Source organism: Pistacia vera, unplaced genomic scaffold, assembly GCF_008641045.1.
Source record: "Pistacia vera cultivar Batoury unplaced genomic scaffold, PisVer_v2 Contig564, whole genome shotgun sequence".
Lineage (NCBI taxonomy): Eukaryota > Viridiplantae > Streptophyta > Magnoliopsida > Sapindales > Anacardiaceae > Pistacia > Pistacia vera.
Window position 1 is genome coordinate 245,401 of NW_022196406.1, and position 20,814 is coordinate 266,214.

The 20,814-nt window shown below is 36.6% G+C and overlaps 2 protein-coding genes across 2 annotated transcripts; one reads left to right on the plus strand and one right to left on the minus strand.

The window, feature by feature from the left end:
• The first annotated feature begins 74 nt into the window (after nt 1–74).
• Nucleotides 75–11,885, plus strand: LOC116108436 (DEAD-box ATP-dependent RNA helicase FANCM). The gene is made up of 23 exons (XM_031394685.1): nt 75–198; nt 285–519; nt 859–1,002; nt 2,018–2,100; nt 2,222–2,336; nt 2,476–2,567; nt 2,697–2,751; nt 2,827–2,948; nt 3,020–3,133; nt 4,602–4,795; nt 5,387–5,517; nt 6,541–6,601; nt 6,703–6,776; nt 6,969–7,018; nt 7,085–7,250; nt 7,424–7,551; nt 7,642–7,977; nt 8,058–8,124; nt 8,666–9,328; nt 9,431–9,916; nt 10,181–10,232; nt 10,455–10,601; nt 11,188–11,885. Exons 1-23 carry the CDS (start codon nt 136–138, stop codon nt 11,762–11,764), a joined length of 4,155 nt encoding a protein of 1,384 aa, XP_031250545.1. The 5' UTR covers nt 75–135; the 3' UTR covers nt 11,765–11,885.
• Nucleotides 11,886–16,029: 4,144 nt separating this feature from the next.
• LOC116108454 lies at nt 16,030–20,057 on the minus strand. Its single transcript, XM_031394703.1, has 5 exons — nt 19,422–20,057; nt 18,398–18,856; nt 17,786–18,163; nt 17,635–17,702; nt 16,030–16,479 (listed from the first exon to the last, which is right to left on the minus strand). Exons 1-5 carry the CDS (start codon nt 19,908–19,910, stop codon nt 16,260–16,262), a joined length of 1,614 nt encoding a protein of 537 aa, XP_031250563.1. The 5' UTR covers nt 19,911–20,057; the 3' UTR covers nt 16,030–16,259.
• Between the last annotated feature and the right edge of the window lie 757 nt (nt 20,058–20,814).

A 20,814-nucleotide genomic window follows, 5' to 3' on the forward strand; every position in this document is an offset into this window, starting at 1 on the left:
GGCTGGGGTTAATACAGGATTTTTGTAAAATATTATCCTGAACAAAATGGCCGAAAGCCTTTTCAAGTTTTGCCGCCAATCTCTCCGAGGGTTTTTCTCTAAAATCCTGAAAGAAGACCCCCTTGGTTTAATTTAATGGCTTCAACTACTAACACTAACAGTAATACTCCTCTACAGATCATCGATGAAGACGACGATGTAAGTTGAATTTCGCTTCTCTTTCTCTTTTCATTTTCAGTAAAGTGGGTGATAAATTAATTTTCTTTTAAAAAAAAATTGATTAGGAGTTTGATTGGGAAGCAGCTGTCCGAGAAATCGATGTGGCTTGTGAAATCAAAAAGCCTTTTACTTCAACTAATTTATGTTCTACGTCTAAGCAATCTACGCTCGATAAGTTTCTCGGAAAGGTTCAATTCAATCAACGTCGACAACAATTTAATGAGCCTGAGCCTGAGTCTGATGAGAAGATATGCTACGTTGATATTGATGCTGAGGCGGCTAAAACTTGGATATACCCGCGTTAGTCTGTTCAATTTTTTTTTTTTTATGTCAGAGTAGATTACTGTAGCAATCTAATTGAGTTTCACATTGCTAAGACTAGGCAATTGAATTTATAATGGGTACTATTTTCTGTAAAGCCAGTTTTTAATGCGTGTAACGATTGGCATCATAGATGCGGGGCGGGCCATCAGGGCGACTGAGGACTGCTAGCTAGTGTGTGCATAGACAGTTTTGAAAGAGTGGTGAAGTTTTAGTTTAGGAATGTGGGAGTGGGACTCAATTGGGTTGTGACAGGTAAAATTGATTAATTTATGGGTGATTGTTATTTCTTAATTATGTTTGTTTGTGTTGTGGCAGTTAATGTTCCTGTTCGAGATTACCAATTTGCTATAACAAAAAGGGCACTTTTTTCAAACACATTGGTGGCCTTGCCGACAGGCCTTGGGAAAACACTTATTGCTGCTGTTGTTATGTTTAACTACTTCAGATGGTTTCCGCATGGTAAGACTAACACTCTTCTATAAACCATTTCCTTTTTCAGTTTCATCTGTGAGGTTGGCTCCCAAAAATGCTAGGTATCCTACATTCTAAGTGATGTAATATTGATTTAATGTCACGTATGGATTTTGTGATTTTGTTGTCCATGATTTGTACTTCTGAATCATTTATCAGATGTCATCATTAATTAAATAAAAGGAAGATAGGAGGTTTAGGAGATTGAGGCCTTCAGTCACCAATTTGCAAATCCTATTTCCAAAGTTGGCTCAGATGTCGTCATTAATTAAATAAAAGGAAGATAGGAGGTTTGGGAGATTGAGGCCTTGAATCATAATTCTGCAAACCCTATTTCCGAAGTTGGCCGAAGAGAGTCCCAATGGTGAGTTTCAGCCTTACAATATGGTGTAGGAGGCTAAAGGTGCCCTTGAAATACAAGTTTTTGTTTAAGCTTTGGTCTATGATGTGTGGAAAAAGTGGAGACAATTCTTCTGTTCGTAGCCTTTACAATATGCTAGAAATTGTTTGTTTTGGATCTTGATTGCTATTTTGCACTGCAAGATTAACAGAGTTTTTCGAAACGAGTTTTGCTTATATGGGCAACGCTATTCATCATAAGCATCAAAAACTTCTCCTTCCTAGGCAATGTGATGTGTCACAATCACTCTCTCAAGACCTAAGCACTAGTCAATTCCTTTCTTAGTTGGTGGCTGATATTGAAATACTCAAAATCGAAAATCTAGTGTGCTGGTACTTATTTTTGCTCCACAATTCTGGTTGATGTCGTTTTCTGATTCCATAACAATGCATTGCCCACTAGTAAAGATTGAAATTTAGGTTCACATATCCTTTATGTCCGTTATAGACAGATTTTCCATTTCCCAAAGAAGGATATTGGATAATTTTGAAATAGCTTTAGATGGAGCCTTACATGTACTACGTCCCTGCAATGTGGATTTCTCTTGTTCAGTTGGAGGCTTCATCTATGATAAGACATCTGTTCTTGGTCTCTCTGTAACAGGGAAAATAGTGTTTGCTGCTCCTTCTAGACCTCTTGTCATGCAACAAATAGAAGCGTGCCATAATATTGTAGGGATACCACAGGTAAGATTCTTCTTTTTTTCTTTACACTGGAGTGACTTGCTCATTTATTTATTTTAATTGGGAAAATTACTTTATCAGAATCATTAATAGATTTGAGAAGATTCTGATCAAATGATTGCAGGAATGGGCAATTGATATGACCGGCCAGATAAGTCCTAGCAAAAGAGCTTGCTTTTGGAAAACTAAGCGAGTTTTCTTTGTTACTCCACAAGTGCTGGAGAAGGATATTCAATCTGGTGACTTTTTAACTTTTACATTAGTTTACTACATATATAGAAGATTATAAAATATGATACTCTTTTTTGTAAAATTAAATATCACCGTTGTGTTGTTTGTCCTATTACCACATTTTGCTCATTAAGGAAATTGTTTTAGGCACATGTTTGGTGAAATACCTGGTGTGTTTGGTTATTGATGAGGCTCATCGAGCACTTGGAAATTATGCATATTGTACGGCCATTCGTGAGGTTTGTTAGACCAAAATTTTCTGGTTTTTCTTAACTACTTTTGATTAAATTGTTCATGGTTGTTGGTTTAGAGATTTATCTTGGATGCATTTTCTGGCTCTTTATACTAGTGAATTTTTAAATTTGTAGTTAATGTCGGTGCCAATGCAGCTGAGAATACTGGCTTTGACTGCAACACCAGGGTGTAAGTACAATTATGTATTTGATTTTTGTGAGTTTTCTATATATTAAATCCTAAATGTTAAATGTGGTTATTTAGCGAAGCAGCAGACTATTCAGCATATTATTGATAACTTACATATATCAACACTAGAATATCGCAATGAAAGTGATGATGATGTCAGCCCATATGTTCACAACAGGAAGACAGAACTGATTCAGGTATATACTGGTTTTTTTACCTAAAAAGTGTTACCATGCAACTATGTTTTCTAAATGTGCTGTACTGATAGGTTCCAATGGGACAAGAGGCTGCAGAGATAAATAATCTGATGTTGGACATAATACGCCCTTATGTGAATAGGCTTTCCTCAATTGGACTTCTTCAGAATAGAGACTACCGAACTGTATGGTTCTGTATCTTCTGAATTCCTTCAGTGTTTATTTTGACAGTAAACTCTATTACATTAATGTGTTTAAATGTTGCTTACTGTTCCATTTTGTCATATTCTTTACATTTCATTAAATTTAGTTCTTGGAAGTTTTATTACAGTTCAAGGTACTCTTTAATTCTTAATAAAGTGTAATTGGAAAATCTTATTGAAATGCATCTTATCCTTGTGCATCTTCACCATTTGAGTTGATGTATATGTACATTGGTATAAAATTTTTCAGGTTTCTTTAAAATTATTGTGTAAATTGCTTTGGGTGCTATTTTATTTTGGGTGATTCCTAAATATAGTGCTTCATTGTTTATTAAGGATTTTTGTGAATTCGAGGTAGAAAAGCTGTTGGTTGTGACTTGTGAGTGATGACTGTTTTTTAGGTTATTTGACTAGAAGGCAATAAGACGAGTTTTGATTAAGGTAATGAGTAAGTGGTTGAATTTTGATGGGGATAAGGCTAATTTTCTTGCTTCTCTTGAGGGCTTCAGTTTTTACAGGGTTCAAGGATAATCCATTCTTTTTATAAAGGAGAATTGGGGAGTTATTAATTAATTGATTTGTATTTCGTAACTCTATATTTTATTTTTTGGATTGCTGGTTTTCTCCTTTCTAACTCTCCGTTTTTCAATAAAGTTACATGTTCACTATCAGAGAAAAAAAATAAAAGAAGGTGAACCTACAGTGATATTTCATTGGATAACAACAGCCCTGGAACTACTCTTTATTGTTATATTAGATGATTGCTTCCCGTAAGAGGATAAAGATCAAACTTTAATGTTGGTGAGCGACAGTGGTTTTCTGTGAGAACTATCTTTTGTAAACTGGATGATTCTGGATATCTGAAAATCTTTTGACTATACCAATCTCTGATCCTGAAAGGGACCCTTGAAAAAGCAGTTGGCATTTGTCTTACAAGGTTGATAAATTTGGAAGCATGTCTGATGAATGCTAAAAATTCAATCTATTTGATGATATTTGATGGTAGCTCCCAGTTCCTTGAATAATATCATTTCTGATCTTTGATTTATACCTTTAGATGCTGAAAAGAATAGAAAATAGAGCTAGCAAATTCAATGGCATGTCCAATTCCTTAGTGAAACTTCTAAAGTATATTTTACAGTATTATATGGTACTTATTTCGGCATTTTCTCAGTTTACCATTTCAAGCCATTTTGGATTTCTGATTTTAATCAATTTCAAGATGTTGTGTTGCATCATTATTGTTACACTACTTTCCTGAAAAACGTTACTTTGACCAAAGATGTTATTTGAAACTTTATCTTGGCTGCTTAATAAGACCTTAAAATATATAAAAAATTTCCTGCTATGATTTTGGGCTCTGATGCTATTTGATCTCTTTCTTGTTGTACTCTGTGAAATCATACTTTCTCTGTTTTTCTTACTTACATTTCATTTTGGCATTGGACAGTTGAGCCCAGTTGATTTACTCAACTCTAGGGACAAATTTCGCCAAGCACCTCCCCCAACCCTTCCCCACATTAAATGTGGTGAAGTAGAAACTTATTTTGGAGCTCTTATTACTCTCTATCACATACGTAGGCTGCTTTCAAGCCATGGAATAAGACCGGCATATGAGATGCTAGAAGAAAAGTTGCAACAGGGGTACGTTCTTCTGCGCCCTCCATTTAGACGTTAGGAGGCTGCCTTCAAGTGATAGGAGGGTACTGTCCTTATCAGTAAAAACATATTTCAGTAACTGTGCGTCCTTTAGGTATTATTTCATTTGAATAGAGCCTTTAACTTGCTCTTAGTGTATTGTAAAGCTGTTTAACTGTCAAATTAAGCTGAATACCAGAAGAATATGTTGTCTAGCTTTAGATTGAAACTCCTAAGTATGTTGGAATAGAGCCTAAATTGTTTTCTTATCTGGAGTCAGACAAATTCAGAGGAATATGACATGATGGTAGAAACTCCAAACAGTAAATATTTCAATTTTAGATTTTAAATTTTGAATCTTTTATTTAATTTTAGAGTCATACCATCCATTGACCAGCACTAGATTTCATTGTACAATGAGTTGACAGTAACATTAATATTTGATTTGAAAAGAAATACTCAAAACTGTTAATCGAGTTTGGGCTTCTGATGGGGATACTTAGTAGTTTTGTCTCCACTGTATTAAACGCTGATAATGTAAACATGCTAATGCAGTTTCAAACAGCATTTTTAAGTGTCTGAACTTAACTATTGCAGGTCATTTGCAAGACTTATGAGTAAAAATGAAGTTATTCGGAAAGTAAAGCTCTTAATGCAGCAAACTTTATCTCATGGTGCACCAAGTCCCAAATTGTCAAAAATGTTGGAAGTACTGGTTGATCATTTCAGTATGTAACATGTCACTTCCTCTTACTTCCATGGACATATTTTTGATTCACATGACCAATTTAATTTTTCCTTTGTGCTGCTGCTCAATGCTGGTATTATTTTTTTTTTATTATATTGAGAAATTCAATTTGAATACCATTTATTTATTCCAGATATGTTAACAAAACAACTTTAATATGCGAATTGGCTTTTATTATTATTATTATTATACTTGTTCATTTATTTCATTTTGTTAAAAAAAAGGGGGGGCTGTTTTTGTAAAGATTTCACTTAAAGAATGATAGGACTTCTCATTCTTTACAACAAAATTTGTTTGCAATTGTCTTAATACAAATTTCTGTAGGTTCACTGTTCAATGGAATATTCAGATTACTTCTCAATCCTACTGATTGTGGTGCTTTCTTTCATTTTCAATTGGCCATGGTTGTTTCTTTGTTGTCAGCACTCACCAGTTGGCTCTCGTAAATCTTAACATTTCATTTTCTTTATAGTCAAACTAAAAAGGTTTGACCTTAATTTTCATTCAGTTGTTACTTTGATGGGAGGTTTTGTTTTGACCTATGGTTTGCATCTAAAAGCTTGAAGAAGTCAAATTTCATCTCTATTATGACTCAAGAAATTATATAAGTAATTATGGCATGTCTTGCAACAACCTTGCTTACCAGTTGTTTGACCAACCAGTTCCAGATAATTTTCAGAAAAATTAGCATCTCAAGGCTTCCACTAACTCCCATTTCTTAATTTGTCATTAAACAGTTCTGTCAAGCATCAACCAAAATTTCATTATTGTTAATTTTTAATCCGAAGACATGATTGCTTCTTAATCAAGTTTTCTGCATTATTGTTGATTTTCTATTTTCTTGGCGTATTCTTGAGTTTGATTGTAAACAATGCAGAACTTTGTTTCAATCTTCATCCTGTGAATTATGTTTACCGTTATAATTAATCAGTGTATTGAAGTTTTTGTCTCAGCTCCTAATATTAAGTATGATTGAAAATGATTGAGAAATATGTGGTTGCAGAAACAAAGGATCCAAAGTGTTCAAGGGTTATCATTTTCTCTAATTTTAGAGGAAGTGTCAGGTGCAAAAAGATTTCTTTAACTCAATCTGTTTCTGATGCTTGTTGCATGATGGCTGAAATTAGGAAAACTTTCTTTGGCCTAATAATTACTCATGTTTCAGGGACATAATGAATGCATTAGCAAACAACATTGGTGATTTAGTTAAAGCAACTGAATTTATTGGTCAAAGCTCAGGTTAGTCAGTTAGTATTTTGGCACCTTTACTCTCTTCCCATAATAGCAACTTCCGTTGTTTCTTTTCCTGGTAAGAAACCTGAGAAGTGATTTCTGTTTTTCTGAAATCTATAAACATTAACAGTAGAAAAAATGTTGTTTTTGTAAAATTCCTTTCCTTCGGAATATATCTGTTAATCATGTTTCATACAGGAAAAGCACTGAAAGGCCAGTCACAAAAAGTCCAACAGGCTGTTCTGGAGGTAGCTATGCTACTGTGTATTGATTTTTTTTAGCTTCTTCTGCTGGCTTACTTTATGCACTTGCAGAAATTTCGGGCTGGTGGATACAATGTCATCGTAGCCACATCAATTGGTGAAGAAGGCCTGGATATCATGGAAGTTGATCTTGTAATATGTTTTGATGCTAATGTTTCTCCATTGAGAATGATTCAGCGGATGGGGAGAACTGGAAGGAAGCATGATGGACGAGTTGATATCCTTTTCTCATCTGGTTAATACAGTTGATGAAGTAGGCTGTCAGTCACATTGACATGAGCTTACAACAAACTCTAATAATATAATTTTTTTTACTTTTTGAAAACATTAAATACTCATCATTTTGTTATGTTCGAACACTTATTCTAGTGGATCCTTGACAAATGTTACTAGTTTTAGCTTGTGAAGGGTCAGAAATGAAAGGTTATATGCGAAAGCAAGCAAGCAGCAAGGCTATAAAAAAACACATGCATAATGGGGGAATGAGTAGCTTCGATTTCCATCCTAGTCCGAGGATGGTAAATTCTTCTAAAAGTTGCCTGGTCTTATCTCTTAGTGTTGTTTTGTTATATTGCTAAACCTACGAGTTTTATTATGTTTGGTTGTAGATACCCCATATTTACCAACCAGAAGTCCAATACGTTGAGCTGTCAATTGAGCGATTCATTTCTCGTGGAAAGAAAGTTAAAGATGATCATGCTATTGAGACTCCTGTTTTCAAAGAAAAATTAACTGTCACCGAGACTGATTTAATTGCCAAGTATTTCCAGCACACAAATGATACAACTTCAAGATTATCTCTTATTGCATTTCCACACTTTCAGGCATTTCCCTCCAGAGTTCATAAAGTAAATCATTCTTATAGAACAGGGATGCTGATTGACATGATGCAACATTTGCAAGGATTAACTTTTTCAAGTGACAGCAGAACATTCTTTGCTGAGGTTTCCTCTCTATTGCAAGATTAGATTTCTGCTAATATATTTTTATTGTGATTGCTTGTAACTTTACATAATGGATTCAGGATGAGGTTTCTTCAGGCAAGTGCTTGGGAGTTCAATCGTTTGTACAACGTGAAAATGATAACAAAGGTAATTCATCTTTTACTTCTAACATGGCATGCCCTCTCAAATTTGTATTCAGGAGGATTTCTGTAGTTTTTTCAGTTTAGTTACTGCTAGATCATATAAACCAAAGTGTTAGTGGGGTATTAAAGCTGTCCAACTATCTTAAATGTACTGCATTGCTGGAATTTCCATATGTATGATATCACAATAATGTAAATGATATGAGAGTATGTGAGCGATCTTATAAATTTGTTTATACTTGCTGTCAGTCATACCTCAGTTTGCACCTCCAGGCCGAATTTTAGCTATAAAGTGAGTGGTTGAAACATTTCATTATCATACCGACATTGAAAGTATTTTACAGATAATGATAGTTTTGCAGTTTGCCTCATTGAAATGTAACTGAAGTACGTTAAGCCTCAACTTGAATTCATCAACAGAGTCCCATGTTTATCATCTTCTCCAACCAGATAATTAGTAACTGTCGATGTTTAGAATACTTATGCAATGCAACAGTATATGTTTTTGATTGGTCTATAATGAAGTTCCCATAATGCTGTTGCAGATTCGTTCATTTTGGATAACTTTGAAGGACCCAAATCACCAAAAGAAGTAACAGAGCCTGAATTATCTCCTATAAGGACCTTAAACACTGAGAAGAAGCATAACATGCTTCAGTTCTGCAGCAAAAATTCTGCAGCACACTCTTACCTTTTTGGTTCAGATTTCGTATCTGTTGATGCTCTGGGAAAGGTCTTAATTGTATCTCTCCCTGCTTTTCGCTTTCAAGAATTATCACATTCTAAATGTATAAGTGGTAGCAGTACACTGCGGCTGAATCATTGGAAAGAAGATACCTTCCATTTGAAGACTTTTGACAAAAACTATGATGAACTTGATATGGGAGCTAAAGCTGTTGTAGAACAACCAATTTCCCAGGCACCATGCATAAGAAGTGTTAATCTCCAAATATCTAGTCCCAATTCTGAAGCCCAGCAGGAGAAAGCAGTTGATGGGTCTGAGAAAATCCTTGAAACTCCTATTTTGAAGAGAAATCAATTAAATGAAGAAGGAGATATGACTGATGAGATATTTGAAGTGGAAATTAAAGAACCATCCCCGCAAGCTGATAAATACAATGATGATCTAATAGATACTGAACTTAGTCCCAGGCTAACTAATTTGATCAAAAGTGGTGTTGTTCCAGAGTCGCCTATCAATGACAGAGGTCTGTTTGCACCCCAAAACTAATATTATTTTATATATCCTGAAGTCAAGGTATACTGTACGTAGCTGACTAACTCATGCTGAATAAACTTTTATTTTGCAGGGCGACTAAATAATGAGGGACGAAATGAATTTCTGATACCAGATTTTGCTTCACCTGTCAAATTGTGTTCTGAACAGCAAACTAAGTCTTTAAGTGTAGGGGAAAACAAATGGGGTATAGACAGTAGTGACAGTGGAAGAAATGTCCCTGTTTCTCCCATTAATATTGAATGTCAAACTCCTTTACTTAAGTTTAACCATATTGCCAGTGCAAGAAGATGTAACTTTGCTTCTCCAGTTGCTGAGGAAACCAAAACTTCCCTGAAAAGTATTACATCCCCTAGCTGTAGTAGGGATTGGCAATTGAGTTCTGAAGACAAGTCGCAAAATGTTAAACCGGTGCGTAAACTTAAAAGGCTGCGCAAAGCTGCAGATTGTGTAGAAACAAGGCATTTGCAAGACATGAAAGAAAAGACTGTAAGTTCTGGTGTGAATCTCGCCAGACCTTTTTCTGGTACCAGTCCTATCCAAAATAAGCATGGCAGAGGTAAGTTGAGTTTATTTTGTGTTTTTTATCTTTTATTTGTCTGTTTGTCTATGTGTTTGATGGAGTCCTGAGTTTTTGTTTCATGTCTCTAGTTGTTTGTACTTTCCAGCGCAGAACTTTCTAATTTTAAATTGACTTTTTCTCAGACTGAATTGTTCTAAACATTGGTTTTGTTTGATTAGAAACTTGGTTATGCTAGAATTATATTGCTTCCTCAATATGTTTATGATAAGATTATGTATGATACCTGGTTATTGAATTCAGGTAAAAGGAAACCAGTAGACAAGGTCAGATCATTCATTGAGGAGGAAGCAGAGTAAGTTTATTTATGTTATGAAGTTTTATTATTTAAGATAGTTCCTGTTAGCTTATATAGGCATATTATAATGAAAAATAAAAAGGATTTATGTTCAAAACCTTCCGCTTGGATAATAATGTCTAATTGTTTCTGTACAAAGGAATGGAGTAATATTAAATTTCTTGCCAAAGGTTCTAAGTTGGAATATTGTCTGGAATGCGTTTTTGATTGCCTCTTCAGGGTGTCTTCAGAAGCTGAAATTTCTGATGATGAGGAAGATGACCAGGACGACTTGTATGAGGATAGTTTCATAGATGACAGGATAAATCCTACAGCAGCAAGTACTCAAGCTGAATCTAGTGGAGTTGACATGGTGGCAATATATAGGTATTTGATTCTCTCTCCGTCTCACCTGCACATACAATGCACAATTCTGTTTGCTAGCATTTCAGACATATGTATCGAAGTCAATATATTATAATATGTTGATGGAACTTTTTAAATTTAACAATTAAAAAATCTTTTCATTTTTCATTTCGAATCCAATATTTCGTAGTGAAGATACCGGGCAACACTTCCAATATGAAATTGCATCAAATAGTGTCGGAGCAATGTTACTGTTTATGCTTAATTTGAAGTCCCCAGTAAGGGACCTAATTTCGCTTTTGTAACATTTATAACCATGATTTAATGTTTAGCTTATGAATTTCAGTTACATATCGAAACTCGAAGTGTGTTGATATGGGTATTTTGGGTTTTGGATTTTTGTTTGCGGAGTGTATTCTCTTCCTTTTTTCTTTGTTGGCTTCGGTGAAAACCAGGATTTTGTTTTTTTTTTTTTTTTTTTTTTTTTTTTTTTTATTTTTTTTTTTCTTAAGTTTCCATCAAATAATTTTTTCTATTTTTAGTTTATTGTTTGACTTTCCACACTGATGGAGCCACGATCTAAAAACTGATTGATTTCCTACAATAGGCGTTCTTTGCTCAGTCAATCACCGGTGGTGAGGCAGCCAAATTTTTCTGCCACTTATAGTCCTGATTGTGCAACTCCTATGACCAGAACAAGTGATAGCAGAAGCTCCTCAGGAAAGACATTGCCCTCTGTCCAGACACTTCAGACCGAATCTAAATATCAGCCTGCTTACAAAAATTCTGAGTCATTTCAGACAAACCAAGAGAGAATCACCTTAGAAGCCAGTGCTTGTAAACCATCTGATTTAAACACAGAGAATGAGAGGAAACGGAAATTGAGTTTCTATCAGTTAGAATCTATACCAGCAATCAACTTGGCGCGAAAATTTTCATTCCAGTCAGAGGCCACAGGCAAAGAACCTTGTCAGGAGGGTCACGCTGAGAACACAGAAGCAGATACACTTGATGATGACGACCAATTCTATGAGCATCTCGATCTAGACGCCGTGGAGGAACAAGCTGCCTTGCTTTTGAAGCAAAAGTCGGAATTTTCACTTCATGACCAAGAAACAATTCCTCCATCAAAACTGCAAAATATTGGTGTTCAAGGTTCACCATCTTTTGATCTTGGGATATAGACATAGTATACTTTTTTAGGGGAAATCTAGAATGTTTGTGCCGAAATTTAATCAGTACAGACGGGTTGTAAATTATCTGTGCAATTGTGAATAGATGTAATTATATAGTTAATTTATGTCAAGTCCGCCTATGACAGATGAAATAACGTATATTTATGTTACTTACCATTCATTCAATGAACTATGTTGATGCTTGATTTTGAACACCAACGATTCGCACGTACAAAGTGTTAAAAAAGTCCTAAAAATTACGCATGATAAATCCATGAGATTTGAATATGATGTTGAGATTATATATGTTGCAGAAAACATAAAAATAGGTTGACAAGAAAGGTTTTTATAGTGGTTCGGATACTTAAAGCAAATCTTACATCTATTGTTATTGTATTATTTTCTGGCTATTTTTATGATATTGCTCGTAAAGCATACAAAGATAGAACAAAGCTTTGTTTACAAAGAGAAATAATGAAGCTCAAATCTATGCCTAATTTTCATATGTCCAACCCCCCTTTTTTGTGAAGAGAAATGTCAATTTATACACCTCTGAAGTCAATGTAATGAGTGTTTTGCAAGTTGCCTTGACACATGAACAGCTCTCATCCGTTCTTCTCTTAAAATGAGATAGGGTTGGTGTAAGATATCTTTGAGGCGGTATGGGCTTGACAGGAGATACAATTTGTCTTTTAGGCACTTATTGAGCTGACATCAGCATGACTTTTTAAGCATAACAGAACGCTCCCAGTTTTTGGAGTGCGTAATCGCCCTTCAAAAACTCAGGTCTTTGATCTGAATGGTTGTCGCAGTATAGGCTGTAGTCTCGAATTGAAGAGCTCGAACTATGCTTGGCGCAATCAGGTGTTGAGAGCTAGGACTGCGATCAGAAAGCTTGGAGAGATCCGAAGCCGAGCGCGATCTGATGACATGAAATGTCGAATAGATGAATTCCTGGAAGGAGCTAGCGTCAAAAGCCCAAACGCACGGCTTAGAGGCCTTAAACGGATAGGCCAACTTAAAACAACCATAACTTTTAATCTGAGAGGAGTTTTAGAGCCCGTAAGATATCCACGGAAAGCTTGTTCCGAGCTCTACATCATGGCAATGGGGGAACCCAGTTAGGGCCATTTTCGAGGCCAAAATCTACTGTTTTGACATGTTTCGTGGCAGTTTTGAGTTTTTTATGCGTTTTTCTGACAAGGGCAATTGGTCGCGATTTGAGAACTGATCGCGATCTGAGAGTTGAGAACACGACCTGAAACTGTTCACAATATCAAAGCTAAAAGCTTATCGCGATTTGATAGGAGCTCGACCTGAGAGTCTGAGGCATGTGATCTGAACGATCTGATTCACACGATCTCAAGTAAACAAGCGAGCTTATGAGCTCAATCTGAGGGCATAAGGAGCTCGATCAGAAAGCGCAGAAGGAGTTTGATCAGAAAGCGCAAAGCTTGATTTGAGAACTCAAGATCAACGATCTGAGCGTGCGATTAGCGATCTGGCCACGCGATCGAAAAGCTAAAGATCAGTGATCTGAGCGTCCAATCAGCGATTTGACCACGCAATCTGAAGCTAAAGATCAGCGATCTGAAGCTGAAGATCAAGACGATCTGAGCGTGCGATCAGCGATCTGGGCAAGTGATCGGAGAGCTAAAGATCAGCGATTTGAGCGTGCGATCAGTGATCTGAAGCTAAAGATCAAGACGATCTGAGCGTGCGATCAGCGATCCGGCCACGCAATCTTAGAACTCTGATGCGTGCGATCAGCGATATGGCTATGCGATCGAAGAACTTTGATGCGTGCGATCTACGATCTGGCCATGCGATCGGAGAACTCCGACGCGTGCAATCAACGATCTGGCCACACGATCAGATAACTCTGACGCGTGCGATCTACGATCTGGCCACGCGATCGAAGAACTCTGATGCGTGCGATCTACGATCTGGCCACGCAATCGAAGAACTCTGACGCGTGCAATCAGTGATCTGGCCACGCGATCGAAGAACTCTGATGCGTGCGATCTGCGATCTGGCCACGCAATCGGAGAACTCTGACGCGTGTGATCTGCGATCTGGCCACGTGATAGGAGAACTCTGACGCATGCGATCAACGATCTGAAGCTGAAGATCAAGACGATCTGAGCGTGCAATCAGCGATCCAGCCACGCGATCTGAGAACTCTGATGCTTGCGGTCAACGATCTAGCCACGTGATCTGAGAACTCCGATGCTTGTAATCTGCGATCTGGCCACACGGTCAGAGAACTCTAACGCAAGTGATTTGCAATCTAGCCACGCGATCGGAGAACTCTGGAGTGTGCGATCTGGCCATGCGATCGAAGAACTCTAACCCGAGCGATCTGCGATCTGGCCACGCGAATCTGAAACACTGATGCGTGCAATCAGTGATCTGGCCACGCGAATCTGAGAACTCCGATGCGTGTGATCTGCAATCTGACCACGCCATTAGGGAACTTGGACACAGGTTTGAGACCTACATGGGCCACCAAACTGTTGATGCTTGATTTTGAACACTAACGACTCGCACGTGCAAAGTGCTAAGAGAGTCTTAGAAATTACACGTGATGGATCCATGAGATTTGAATATAGTGCTGAGATTATATATGTTGTAGAAAACATAAATAATAGGCTAACAAGAAATGTTTTTATTGTGGTTCGGATGGTTAAAGCAAATCCTACATCCACTGTTATTGTATTGTTCTCTGGCTATTTCTATGATATTTCTCGTAAGGCATACAAATATGGAACAAAGCTTTGTTTACAGAGAGAAGCAATGGAGCTCAAATCTATGTCTAACTCTCATATGCCTAACCCCCCATTTTCATGAAGAGAAGTGTCAATTTATACACCTCTGAGATTAATGTAATGAGTATTTTGCAAGTTACCTTGACACATGAACAACTCTCATCCGTTCTTCTCTTAAAATGAGATAGGATTAGTGTAAGATATCTTTGAGGCTATATGAGTTTGACAGGAGGTACAATTTGTCTTTTAAACACTTATTGAGCTGACATCAGCGTGACTTTTTAGGTATAACCAACTATAACAAAAGAGTTGTCAAAAACATAATGCGAGTATTAGTTTTTCACAAAAAGGAATCATTAATATTTTGTTGTGCTAGCTGTGATGAATGATATGGTTTTCTTATTTGATTGCTGATCCATTTTGGCAATAAATAAGGCCCTACATAGAGATTTTAAAAGATATTACAACAAAAAGTGGGGCTAAATATCCATTTCTACAAAAAGAATTGACTTTTTTTTTTTTCCAGTTTCATCAGATCAAATTGCTGTTTCAATTTATAATCCTGCAGAAATATTACAACAAAAAGCGGGCCTAATATTTGAAAGACTGGTGGCATTAGCCCCTACGAAAATATCATTGGGTGCGTTTAGTTTATTATTTTAGATAGGATTTTGGAAATAATATTGGGTAATTGGATAGAGGAGTATTACGAGGTAAATTTAAAAATTTATGAAAATGCCTCTAGGTTTATAATTTAATTAAACACCCTAATGTATAACATGACAAAAACATCCCCATCACCTGCAGTGCCAGATTCTGGCCGGAAAATCACGTTACGACACAGACCGATCGAATCTGTGTCGTAATGCATCGTTATGGCCTTTTCCGACCAGATCCACAATGGATCTGGCCAGAAAAGGCCAGATGCACGGCCTGCTGTGGTCGCGACGGCCCAAAAAGGCCAAAATGACGGCCAAAGATGTGGCTGTCGTTTTCGATCAACGATAGCCATTTCTTTGGCCGTCGTTACGGCCATATCTGACATTTTCCAGTCAGATCTGTGGTAGATCTAGCCGAAAAAGGCCAGATCGGTGAACTTCCAACCATTTCTAGTCGACAGGCAGGCCGTTGTATAGATTTCGACTACCACCGACGGTGGTTGCCAAAATCTGGCAAGTATGGATTGCGGAAGTGTTTTTGCTAATTTTTAAACTTTTTTTTCAGAAGGTATTTAATGAAATTAATAATCTTATAGGGTCTAAAAGTAATTAAAAAAATAGGATAATATTTCTAGAATAATGTGCCAAACATTATTTGGAGAATAAGATTGAGAATATGAACCGAAATAATAAGCCAAACATGTCCCTTAATATTATATTATTTAAAACTTTTTAATTTTTTTCTTTTTCAAAAGTAACAACTTAACTACACAATAAGAAATAAGTGATAAATTCTATTGTTTCACAAGCAGCAAGTAATATTCGGCAACCGCAAATCTCAAGCCACTATCACAAAACAGGAATTTTATATAACATAATAACAGAAAAGAACTTTCACAACGAATCAGCAGATCATCATAGCATTCACCGGTCAACAAATCTTTCTACATCTCTAAAGGTTAAGGGTTAACAACTATTTTACATTCACATGAGAACTAGCAGCTCCTACAGGCACATCCGACAAACAGGTACCTGTTCACATGAAACTGGGTCGAGGAAAACGGGCTAGTAACAACTTCATTGCTGACCAGACATGATCGACATGGCTCGTCTAAAGTCCAGAGATTTGAGGGCTGACTCTGGGAAATGTTTTCCATCCGGCAACCAAAATCCACCTGTATTGGGAAGCAAGACTTTTGGTTGGGTACCTTTTGCTCCACCTTCAGCAGGTTGCATAGGTTGATCTTCTTTCTTTTTCTTCACAAATTCAAAAAACTCGGCAACTTGGCGGGCATACCTTCACAATATGCAAATTTTGATGATTTAGTCTACAGAAATATGAAACTAGGAGTCGAAGTATACAGACGCTTTAGAGCATAATAATTAATAAACATTTCAAAAACACAGGGCCCGGTTTAAAACAATAAAATTAAGAATTGTGTAAACTTTGCTCATGTAGGCACAAGTCTGCTGGCATCAGATTTCTAAGAAACAATGTATTTACCTTGATTTTTTCTCTTTCTTGGGAACAAAGTATGGTGTATTGATGATTCATAAAGAAACTAAAAATTAAAGACATAAGCACCTGAAAATCAAGGATAAGCCGTCCTAAAACCCTGAATGGGTTCCAAAAACTATACAAAGGAAAGTATAGCCATATGACACCCAAGAGATATTTAACTTTTTAGCTTGATTATACCACAACCAATCAGCAGTTGAGCAATAAGCGTGACAACAAGGGAATAGAAAAAGTAAAAGGACCAAAATAGGTGCTTGTTCAAGCCCAGCAGAATTATAGACATCATAACCAAGACTGAAAAACGAAAAAAAAGACAGTGAAAGAGAAATAAAGTAGAATTCATTTTATAGCAAGACAAGAAACATGCAACTGTGGCCAGAAAAATCAATAGCCATTTCAAAACAATGGCAGCAACAAAAAAGAACTTATGGAATTAATACAGGAAAACACAGTAGATACGGACAAGTTGATGCATTAACACTACTGCGTATTGTCTTGACACATGACTATCAGCATATGATTGATATATACATGATTCTGCATACAAATGCTGATGAATACATTCTATTTAGGAATCTTTTTTCAAAAATGCGGTAAACTGCATACATCAACCAACAAATTGCAGACACCTATGCTACCATTACTGGTTAGAATGATAAACAATAATGCAAGCTTATCAATCTGCTTCGTCGAGAAACTAAAAACAATATTCCCCAGCTATGCAGCATATACGATAGGAAAAAGTTTGGACAGTATCATCAATTAATAGTCCAAACCACAGCAATGATTCAACAAAGCATATTCATGGTTATACTGTGTAGGACAACACCACAAAATGTGATTTGTGAGTACCAGTAAGGAAAGTTGATCAGAACAAATTGTTTTATTAATGCAGATAAGAATAAAAAACTTAAAAGGGCATAATTATCTTACTGCTTCTTTGCTTCGATATCTCTGCTGAAATCAATGTTGGGTTCACAGTCGAGAACTAAAGCAGGAACCTGGTCATAACCATAGAAAAGTAAGCCCAAATTCATTCAGAGAACTTATATGAATTTCACACAAAAAGACATATAAGCGATACCTTCTGAATACTGGAATGCATATGTGCACCCTCTAAATAGAATACACGGTCTCTTATCTCAGGATGTAAAGAGTTGTCCATATGCAGAGGGAGCTGACTGACAGACAACACCCCATGATTACCACTTTCAAATGGGAAAAGCCAGTTCTCATGCTTTTCATGCAAGGAACGCAGGTAGTCTAGGGAGACTCCACCCTCCTCTTCTCTCTTCCGCAGCATCATTCTCTTGTGGCATGTATCAGGGGTTGCCCTAAGATAGATGAAGCCATCTGGGATAAGACCAGGCAAGACTGATACAACAGGATCAAACCATGAATCATAAATGCTGATCTCCATCTCATTCATATATTTTGCTTCATGAACAGCTCGGACAAAAACCTACATTATGTAACCATGAGAGAAGATAAATACTCAGTAACTTAATTCATGTCTTTCTTCCTATAAAACCAGTCAACAAAGTAAAGACATATGGTTTCAGGTTCATGATTCCATGATGCTCAAGTAAATTGAGCAAAAAATATAGAAACTCTACCACAACTACGATGATAAGGATATCACAACATTAATTATTATATTTCTTCAATTACCGACAAAAGAATAATGAATTCTTACCATCCTGTCACTAAAAACACTCCTCTCCAGCAACCTGAGTGGCTTAATTCCAACAGATGACTGCCTCTCCTGCATAACCCTTGTCACGAATACATAATTCTGGAAGGTATAGGCATACCTTTCTGGCTCGTCATAATAAGCTCCCAATATATTAAAGTGGTCAGGTCCAACATTCTGCCACTTATCAATTGGCTCAGGAACGATCTCAACAAGGTCACGAAGCTCGAGTGTCTCATTCGCTATCCTCTGAAGGAACGTAGTTTTCCCAACACTTATATTTCCCTCAACGCAGAGAGTGATTCTTTTCTTCGGAGTGGGCTTATCATCTGAGTTTGAATCCTTTAGCTCTTCATCCACACTCTCTTTAATGAAAGTTGTAATACTCTCAGCATGATTTTTGTGGATAATCCCTACTGAACTCTGTAAATACTCCACCATCTTCCCACTAGCCTTCCAAAACTGAACTCAAAAAACACCTTCATCAGCCCCTCACTCAAATCTAGGATTTCAACATCAGAGCAACAATAAGACTAACTTTATATTCCAAAGGGCGCCAAAGTTAAACACAACAACAAAAATCAACACAATTCAGGATAAACCGAACCACCCACCAAAAGAACTCTCAAAACTCATTTTCCAATTACAGCACATCATTCAAATTTTAAATATTAGATTCTGACCACCCCATTTTTTTAACCGTATCCGAAATGCGTTTACTATCATTTTCTGAAACAATATAAGAAATTAAAAACAATTCCTTTATTATCATTTTTTCTCAAAATTTTAGTCATCCAATGTGATTCAGTATACAAATATTGCACATATTTCAAGAAAAAAATGTTTTTTAAAGGTAAACACTACCTTCTATCTTACGCTAGATTAAAACAATTAAAACTTTGTTTTATAAAAAGAAAAAGATTTTGTTATATAATTAATACATCTGAGTATTCTGACACTGCAAAGTTATACAGAAGCAAAAAAAAAAATTGAAAAATTTATTAAAAAAAATAACTAAACTTTATACCTTATCCTTATACAACTGCTTGAGTTCAGCGACTCCCCCAATTCCATTATCAACAAGCTTTCTCAAATTCCTCGGACCAACTCCCGGAATCGTCAACAAATCCGGGTTCCCCACTAACCCACTTCCACTCTTTTGCCTTCTACTATTCAACTTCAAGCCCTTCTCTTCACTCTTCTCCTCCTCAGCTTTCGTACCCTCCACGGCCACCGTGTGGTACCACGCCCGTCCCTCCTTCAAAACTACCCACGCCCTCGGCGGCGGTGTTTTAGCTCCCACCGAGGAACGGAAGTTAAAGCGAGAAGAGATTGTGGGTTTTCTAGAATTCGGCAACGCAACAGCGAAGACTGAGCGACCGGCCGCAGCGGCGGCTGCCGTTGCAGGCATTTTTGGAACTGGGCTGAAGTTTAGAATGGATAAAGAGTAAGAGTAAGGGGTAGACTTAGTGCAGAGAAGGGGGCTTGAAGGGTTTAGGCGCAGAAGCTTCTGCATACTTCAATAAGGGCATTTCAGTTGGTGTGAGCGGTAAGCTCAAGAGGGTTAGTGTGTCTGTCTCTAAGCTTTTGATGTTTTCAGGGAAGTTTCAAAATTGGAGGGTTCATGAGTACTGCTCACTGCTAAAAGGAGAATGATTTTAGGGTTTTTATTTTATTTTTTCTAATAAATTAATAGGGTTTTTGATTGGCCTCCTAGGGTTAAAACGTTTTTACAGTTCTGAAGTTTGGGGAAAACTGAACCCCATGTATTTAAAATTTAAAATTATGATCCTATTAGTTTAAAAAGTACAATAAAACCCCTAAAGGTTGGGTGGCCAAGTACACGAGATTATCTTTTGAATTTTGAGTTCCTTCACAGATTGCTGATAGTATTGAGTATTGACAGGAACTTTTTTTAGTTGTTGTATAGTTACTATTGTTTTGTTCATCTTGATCATTATACATACAATACAAATACATGAAATTTTTCAGGTGTAGACCTAAGCTAGAATATAAACTTAAAATTTGGACCTAAACTCAGGAACATTATTTTTGTCCTACAACGACAATTTCATTAATTTATCTCTAAACTAAACTTGGTTGAACTGAAAAACAAAAAAGTTAAAATTTGATCTTAGTTAAAAATCTTTTATCATTCAGATACGATTGAATGTGGCAGTTAACTTTTTGCGTTAACTAATACTACTAATGGGGGTTTAGTGTCAATTTTTTAAAATATGTGGGTACAACTGAACTTTTTCACAGCCCAAGAAAAGGTGGTGGACTACTGTGTACCGGACACCGTCACGAATTTAGGGAGAAGAGATTTTTGTCATTGTGGACAAATTTATATTTAATGCTCTTCCTTAAAAAGGTGTGAGTATCCCTTATGACACGTCTCCATCACCCACCATGCTGTG

Excerpts from the sequence above, each read along its gene's own strand:
- LOC116108436 (XM_031394685.1), top strand. The coding sequence starts at position 136 with ATGGCTTCAACTACTAACACTAACAGTAATACTCCTCTACAGATCATC. Across the intron at positions 2,949-3,019 it reads GGAAGACAGAACTGATTCAG|GTTCCAATGGGACAAGAGGC; the intron begins GTATATACTGGT and ends CTGTACTGATAG. Across the intron at positions 7,978-8,057 it reads GCAGAACATTCTTTGCTGAG|GATGAGGTTTCTTCAGGCAA; the intron begins GTTTCCTCTCTA and ends TAATGGATTCAG.
- LOC116108454 (XM_031394703.1), bottom strand. The coding sequence starts at position 19,910 with ATGCAGAAGCTTCTGCGCCTAAACCCTTCAAGCCCCCTTCTCTGCACT. Across the intron at positions 17,703-17,785 it reads TGCATTCCAGTATTCAGAAG|GTTCCTGCTTTAGTTCTCGA; the intron begins GTATCGCTTATA and ends GGTTATGACCAG. Across the intron at positions 16,480-17,634 it reads GATATCGAAGCAAAGAAGCA|GTATGCCCGCCAAGTTGCCG; the intron begins GTAAGATAATTA and ends CATATTGTGAAG.